We start from the raw sequence: 8,517 nt of genomic DNA, 5'->3' as shown, positions 1-8,517 counted from the left end.
CAGCAGGATCCACATCAGGCTCTTGTTCTCCTCTGAGACGGTTTCTGTTTGAGATGATTCACCTGTCTACAATGGGAAAAGGGAAGCTTAGGGCAAAAACAGGAAAACCAGTTCTTGCGGGTGCATTTACCTGGAGGGTGCAAGCTCACCCAGGCACACCTGGCCCTGGCACAAGGGTGAATGCTCAGCTATGCACTGCAAAGAGTCATCAGCTCTGTCTCAGGAGAATTGAATCCCCAAAGCACTAAAGTGAGTGGTACAGAAAGCCCCAGGCCTCTGCGAGAGCTGGCATGAGGCAGGGAGCACACCTCTGCTGTGGTCCTTCCTGAGTCATTCTCTCCACACACCTGAGGACTGCAATGGGCCAACCTTGACCAACATTAACCAAGGGGACTCTGCACTGGAGTCAGGAGATGTGGACATGCTCAAGGCTGTTACAGCATCACTGTGGCCTGGCGAGATGCATACAAGAAGCTCCTCTCAGTCCCATTCTCAGCAAATGACAGACTATAAGATTTACTAATATATGTGTAGAAAAATTTAGGAGATAAATGAATGATCAACAAAGAATGGAAGCAGTCATCCAAGTTCAAAATAAGACAAACTGGTAGTGTAGGTATGGTAAAGGCCCACTGCCAGGCAATGTGCCAAGAACTACAGCATCCCCCAATGCTGCTCAGTGCCCTTTGCAGCAGAATTGCAGGTAACAGTAAAAAAGCCAGGGATTATGCTGTGGTTTCAGCTATAACTGTGAAGTTCCTTAGCATTCAGTGGGGTTATGTGAGGTTTAACATGGGAGGATGGGCCTTTCGAGCCACTGGAGAAAGACAATGAGATGAAATTTTCAAACATGGAGGTCATATTAATGCATCCTAGGCATCATAATTTAACGATAAAAGAAAATACTTAGGCTTTCTACTGTTTTTAGGCAAGAGATTGCTGTGAGAAAAATGGCACAGATCCACTTCTGGAATGGGCTTTGGTTTGGGAGAGGACACATAGGATATCCCAACAGGATTTGCAGATGGTGTAAATGACTAAACACTCATTTTCACCACCTGAGCATTCCCAGCACCACCTTTTTGGCTCCCAATCATCCCTTTTACTAGTCATGCAGAAACATACTAAGTCCAGCCTGCAGGCTGAGGGGAATTTCAGACTGAAGAACAACAAAGCTCTTTTCATTTCATTGCTTTTCCATTATCATACCATTCTTCTTGTGACAGTCTGATGCAATACACAGCTTGAAACCCCAAGAAGAAATGGAAACCATTAAAGAAATAATACCACAGCATCAGAATAGGGCTTACAATACATATGGGTCTGTCAGAACTTTCATTATTTATCCAGGTTCTCAAGTGTGCGTGTATTGGCGATATAAGTTCATGCCATGTTGAAACTGCTGTACGAAGTGTTACTCAGAGTGAATGACTGCAGAAGGGATGGATGAAAAGGGAAGGAGAAGAAGGAGGAGAAGTGCAGGAGGATGAGAACAACTTCAAGTCATTTCTGGTTTGCTTCCCCCTAAAATACATCACCCTCAATAACTCTTCTTATAACTTGTTAAAACTAAAAGCTTGGGGGAAAAAAAAGTTATTTGGTTCTCAATCTACCTACTGAGGATGTGTGTTTTTTATATTCCAGACCAACTTTTGCAATCTCAAAGTCCTTCTGACACCTGTCTCTACTTTCACATTCCTACTGCAAACAAGGCAAAGCAGGAACACCAGATGCACAAGCACGTACATGCGTGCACACCTTTCAAATGATCTTTCAAAGCCAAGCTGAAAATTTAACAGTGATGTTTGCATCTATGACCTGCCAAATCTGAACTGTACACACAGACTGAGGGGCAGCAGTTTCAGTTTAAGATGACAGTTGATGTCATTTACCTTGATACATCTCCGCCCATTGCTGATAGCCAACTACATCATTGCATACAACCTACTTTTCCTTATGTTACTGTCACCAGTAGGATCAGACTCAACAACCAGTCCTATCTGTGTGTCCCAGGTGACGACAGCCCCATCTCTTGGCCAACAACAGAAATGTAGTAAAACACCTAACGGCCAAAGCTACATGGCAATTCTTTCTGAAAGCCCACTGGGTGTTACCTCTGCCTGAGCAGCCACACTATGGTTAGCCTTATTTTACACTACAGAAAGTGTCACTCTACAGCAGAGTCCTTTCCATTTGGTTTGTACTGCCCTTTTTTTATTTTAATGCAAAACTGCAGACATCTCTCTCACTCTCACATTCCCACATAAACACATCAGTGCTGCCTGTAAGGCTCATTCAAACACCAAAATATCAGCGTGCCCTAGCAACACTTCTAGGACAAGCTTGTCATGTGGCAAAAGGTCATTTTAGAATAAGCAGATGGTAGAAATAAAGTTTGCCTTCATTTTGCTGTTGCTTAGTTGCTCAGCCACATTCAAAATACCCTGTTTGGACCCAGTTACCATTTGCTGTGTGTTTGGGGTGGGATTTGAGGGGAGAGATGCACAAAAGAGGAGTTGGGGTTTTTTGCTTCTGCAGGCCACAGTTCTGTTTGCAAGCACATTTCTACAGCAGGGGCTTGTACCTCACACCTGACATCTGAAATGGGAGCAAATATGCTACCTGGATTGGTGGCTCCAGACCACAAACTGCTGCTCTTGGGGGTGGTTGGGCTATGGAAAGGACGAGGCAAAACTGAACTCCTCCCGCACCTCTGCAAAGTGGTACAGCAGAGATATTCTTCTGTGGTCTCTCAAAACCCACAGTTTAGTTTACATCTCAACCTACAGTTGTCCTGCTATAAGGAGTCTGTGGAGAAATAAACAGGAGTAATAGAATCTGCGTGTGGGACACCTAACCATTCTCAATGTTTTAAGTTATCACTCAGTGAAACACAGTGAGTTATTAGGATATATTTAACTATAACTGTTTCCTCAATATTAGTAGTACATTTTCAGGAAAACATTGAAAGAGGAGCATAAAAGGCTGGTGAAGGGTCTAGAGCACAAGTCTTACGAGGAGTGGCTGAAGGAACTGGGGTTGCTTAGCCTGGAGAACAGGAGGCTCAGGGGAGACTTTATTGGTCTCTACAACTACCTGAAAGGAGGTTGTGGTGAGGTGTATGTCAGTCTCTCTTCCCACGTAACAAGCGACAGGATGAGAGGAAACGGCCTCAAGCTGTGCCGGGGGAGGTTTAGATTGGATATCAGGAAAGATTTCTTCACTGAAAGGGTTGTCAGGCACGGGAACAGGCTGCCCAGGGAAGTGGTGGAGTCACCATCCCTGGAGGTATTTAAAAGATGTGTAGACATGGTGCTTAGGGACATGTTTTGGTAGTGGACTTGGCAGTGTTAGGTTTACGATTGGACTCTTATGATCTTAAGGGTCTTTCCTAGCCTTTCTTCTATGATTTTAAGAAAGAAACAGCTTTCTAGCAAAGTGGTTTTCTTTGAAGCACCAACAAGACTTCAGCTTCCTTGTTCGAAGCAATAGGCAAGGGAGTGCTCAGAGCCCTCCTGCGCTTGCAGCAGAGCTCCTCCGCTGCCTGCCTGGACTGATTCTCACCCAACACACTTGGCTCCCCCAGCTCTCTACCACTGCCTTATTCAGAGGTGTCACAGTGACATGCAGCTAACAAAGGCTCTTATATGGAACAGAAATGCATCCTCCTGCTGTTAAATGACATGAGAAATGGCTTTCCTACAAGAAACTGTCATTTAGGAATCAAGTGGCTCAAATGCTCCATTAGGACACACAAAAAGGATGTTCCATGCATAATGAAAAAAGAAAGTATCATATTTTGTATCACATAAGGACTGAGCATTCTAATTGCTCAGGACACATGCCCAGAATAATAATTCCCCCTCCTGCTGGCTCCACAAAGCGCTGTGCCAATGCTATGTGTCTCTTTAATGCAATAACTGGTTAAAGCAATCGCTGATGCTGGAAACACGCCAAAGCACAGTAGCGGAGCTGCTGCTCATAATGCATAATTATTAGAGCACATGATAATTCAACATAATTTAGCAGAAAGCTGTGCATTGCTTTATCTGTAAAACACTGGAAGTCACAAAGCTGGTTCTTAACTGCCATGCGTCTGAAAGGCTGAATGACAAATACTATGAACAGAGACATTTTAACAGAAACAGGCTGTGATTAAAATATAATTTTTCTTTTACCTCCCCAAATTCTTCATAGATCTGTTCAATGTAAGTTGTTCCTTTCCTTCCCAGAGAGACCTCTCCATGGATTTCTGACTGATCACTCTCGCTTTCATTTGTCTTCCGGCTGTTCTCATGCGTTTCGTTCTCTGACTCTTCTACATTGTCTCTCTCAGACTTGTCCGAAAAAGCATCATTTTCCAAGTGGTGGTGGTTCTCCAAGGTTGATTCATTCAAACTGCAACACACAGTTCATTACTTGCTTCGATTTAATTTACAAAGTCAGATTACGTAAGGCCTTTTAGATAAGGTAAAGACACCTCCCAGGACTCAAAATAAGGTGTGCAGCTCAGGAGAGTATAAGACATTGATTTCCTGAATAGCAGGGCTTTTATCATGGAAACAGTGAGATATTTTTCCATCAAAATTCTTCTCTCCAAACTGCACTTTGCAAAATCTGCCACACAGCTCCACTTACCCACCCTTACACAGAATTGCCGCTGGCTCCAGATGGGAGCCCACATTCCTGAGGGAAACAGAACACACACTAATGGCTGTACACTGCTGATTAGAGAACTGAAGTGTCAATCAAGAGAGATTTTTCCCGCTACAGAAGCAAATCAGTGGATTGTAGCATATGGGAAATATATGACATGGGATACATTTTCTTTTCAGTACTACTGATACTTTATTTCAACAGATAGTGGTCCTAAGTCAGCCCTACACTAGAAAAGGCAAATTTAAAAATCAATAGAAGCAAGTATTTTCACAGCCACACCCCCAAAACTAACCTGGGGAATGTGCTTCCCCCAGATAATGTTGTGTGGAATAACTAAGTTGAAAGCGTGGCCTGGACAATTACATGCAAGAAGAATACTCAGATTATAATAGCACCCAAGGGAAAGCGTGGAAGGTGTAGCAAGCTTCATGCTCAGTGATCCAGGCTTTAGAGAATAAGGAGAAGCCAAAAGTTCTCTCTCAAGTAGCCTTATAGAATCTCCATTTGAAAAAGCAGATGCAGCTCATATGACAGATGGCAAACATAATTAGATGGGACAGAGGTCAGATGCTGAAAAGTATTCACTAAATGCCTGTTTTTTCAAGTGATATTTAGCATGGGCTTCAGTTTTCCCTAGTCATGCATGTCTTCGCACACACATCACTACTTCATGGCCTAGCCTACCTCTCAGGTGCTGACCTTCTCAGCTTGACCTTCCTCTGAAAATCTCTCACTCAAGTCCTCAAGCAAAATTGCTCTTGGATAGAGCAATAAGAAAAGACTTCCAGCTATACAAGGAGTTTCAGAGGCTCTAAACAGGCACTGGATCTTGAAGAGGTTTGCTACTTCCTGTAGTCCATCTCCCCCTCAAAGCAAAATTTCTCTCCCCAGTACATGGGAATGTTCTGTAAGTTTCAAGTCTCTCCATGATGGGCCTTTTTTCAGGCCTTTCTGGGCATGTTACAATTTTGATTATAGATTAATGCTCAAAAGTTCATATCCCTCTTTTTTTTTTTTTCTTTAAAGATTATTAGACCTTGCTAGTTAGAGCCAGAATAAAAAAAAACAGCAAAGAGTCAGAATACAGAACTGGCATCAGCTTTTCAGCAGATTTCAACTTCCAGCTATGCACTGAAATAAGCGCTGAAAAATGATTTTTAACACACAAAGCAAGCTACATTGTGACAGTCACAGCTCAGTTTCTGCAGCAGCTCGGTTTCTAGAGTTCTTTTGAAATTGTCATCTCCAGCTTTCTGTGCCTTTAGAGAATCTTTCTTTTAAGTCCATTTGCATATATATGTATGTATGCATATATGTCTGTGTATATATATATAAACTAAAAGTTTTTTTTCATTTCCAATTTTACTGTAAAATAAAACTAAGATCATAAATCAGAGAGTCAACGACGACTATACTCCAGCACTAATAACTTGCTATTAGACATTACATGTCTTCCCTGCTCTAGCGCCAGGATGTTACTACTTTTTTTTTTAGCTAACAACCAGCAAGTGTAATGACTAATAACCAAATACACTGGAAGCACAGAGTATAGCACGTGGATGAATTTAAGATACTAAAGGAGAAAAAAGGTGAGGAGGGAGCTGCCTAGAGAGATTATCCCATGATTCCTCAGCACAGATACTTCCTGGATGGTAGGTCCATGAAGTTCTTAGTTGCTGATCATTTAAATAACCTAAGTTATTTCTTAATTTTTCAATAATCAGTTAAATATGTGAGCGTTTGTCTGTGATTGCTATGTGCCCTTACCTAGTGGAAGTTTTCTCCATGGGGTAAAAATGCTTGAAAGAACAGTTCATTGTAAGTCTTATGGTTCATGGCTGAGAAGCAGCACTTGTTTCTATTTCACATTTCTAAGAAGAGCAAGTGTTTTTCAGTGTCACCTGCCTCACATTTGGGAAATATTTGAAGTTTCAGTGGAGCAAATGATTCTTTTCTTAGTTTCCTCTGCTCCCCTCCATTATTTTTTAAGGATTCCAGATTTAGACCAAGAGGGAATTAAATTCACATGAAATCCCACTCAACTGTGCACTGGTTACCCACCAGCCAAAAACAAGGCAAGACTTAACACATCCAGAGCCAAGGAGCCGCTCTGGGGAACCAAAGGAAAAACAGATGCTCCTCAGTCTGAGGAACAAATTTGAGCTGTTGAAGTGGAGTCAGGCTCCTCTATTCCACCAAACAGAATCACCACTGAGCACGTATGATACGCTAAAAACAAAAGCCACAGCATGAGCTTGAACTAAAAACAACGTAAAAACTTCCCAGGGGCTTCCGATAGGATTTGGACCAAACCCTGAAAGCTGGGAGGGAATGACTATGCTAAAAGTCAATACTGGATTTCCACCATGGACATGAATAACTTGGCATTTTTCATGGCTAATTTACTGTTTCAGCATATTGGAGCTCTCTTATACCAGTGCTTTATTCTCCAGGTGCTTTCCTGGAAACTTCAGTTAGTGCCTAGGACTTCTTTGGGTTTGATACTGCTCTTCTACACAAGCAAAAAATCCCCTTTGGCTCTTGTCAAACAAGTAAACCAGCCAGATTCCCGTGGAATAAGGAAGATAAGACATGGAAGATAAGACATGGAAGCCACAAGAAATACAACTTCACATTAAAAAGAAGAGTGCTTGGTGCCCTAAAGGCGTCTTGTCTAAAATCACAGATTTACACAGTACTTTAGTCTTTGATTCACTTGCATAGTTCTCTTGGTCTCATTTTTATATGGCACTAAAGACACAGATGTTAAAATTACTGTATAATCTTGACTTCTTTCCCAGCAGGAAAGGAGCAAAGCAGACAAATGCAACTTTGGCTCAAAGGAAGATACGCCTTTGCCAACTCCCTTGGGTTTTGTTCTCCCTATAATACCCATCATCTCCCTTTTTCTTTTCTTGACAGAGTAGTTTGGCTAATTTGAAAATAGAGTTAAATGTAATTAACTGGCCCCCTAACAACAGTGTGCCAATTTAATTGGTAAAATTCCCTGTAGGGAAGGCATTTAATTAGAATGATTGAATCCCTGTGAGGAAGTCACTGTCAGTGGCAAAACAAAACCCCTTTGCTCAGCACTTGCACAGTTTTGGTTTTGCATTCTCCCTTGTTTAAATGTTCTTTATTCCTCCAGGGATGACAGCAAGTCGCCCCCCTGTCCCACAACTATCACAATTCCATGGGCTTTAAGCATTGGGGAAAGTCTGGGTACACATTAAAACCAGTGGTAGGAGTCAGAAAGGAGAGTGTATTGTCCAGACGATAGATGCTGAACACCCAGCTTGAACTAGGCTCAGCTACAGTCTGAGCCTGTCAGAAAAATCTGGTTCCAACTGTGGGTACTCTGGCCTGCTGAAAACTCTGCCACGTGTGCTACTGCAGAGCCCCATAGTTCAAGAGGGCTTTTAATGTTGAACAACTAAGAGGTGAAACAGAGGTATCATTTAAGTGTCATTTACATATCATATTTTGAAGAAATAATTTTAATAGTTTTAACTCTGTCCTCTGCACTTCCTTACAGTAGCTATGGGTCTGCCTGAATGTTCTCAGTGCCACAGGCTCAATTTTAATATTGGGTTTCTGTACACACATCCATCAGCTGAAAAACAAGTCCACTGCATTCCTGGAGGTATTATCACAGTGAGACCAGTCCTAAGAGACTCTCTCTTAGGCAGAAAGAAATTAGCAAGTAAAGTATTATGGAAGAAGCCCAAGAACAATAGAGGTATTTGCACAAGTACTAGGGCACATGCCTTGGTAACACATCAGATTTCCTTCTCCTCTCCCATTGCTCCTCAGTAAAGCTGTTTTTCAAACTCTAGCTAAAAACCCAAACAGCAGGAA

At 42.1% G+C, this 8,517-nt stretch overlaps 1 protein-coding gene across 1 annotated transcript in view; it reads right to left on the bottom strand.

The window, feature by feature from the left end:
- The window catches only part of LOC104624611 (oxysterol-binding protein-related protein 5-like), a gene marked incomplete at its 5' end in the record, with an annotated part of 38,335 nt that overhangs the window by 18,685 nt on the left and 11,133 nt on the right, over window positions 1-8,517 (bottom strand). The window contains 2 exon segments of the mRNA XM_010292022.1: window positions 1-66; window positions 4,179-4,398. Of these exon segments, the coding sequence (XP_010290324.1) occupies window positions 1-66; window positions 4,179-4,398 (286 nt within the window).

The sequence above is a fragment of the Phaethon lepturus genome, unplaced genomic scaffold, assembly GCF_000687285.1.
Source record: "Phaethon lepturus isolate BGI_N335 unplaced genomic scaffold, ASM68728v1 scaffold13500, whole genome shotgun sequence".
Taxonomy (NCBI): Eukaryota; Metazoa; Chordata; class Aves; order Phaethontiformes; family Phaethontidae; genus Phaethon; species Phaethon lepturus.
The sequence above is the reverse complement of the archived record's forward strand: the minus strand, read 5'-3'. Positions and strand labels throughout refer to the sequence as shown.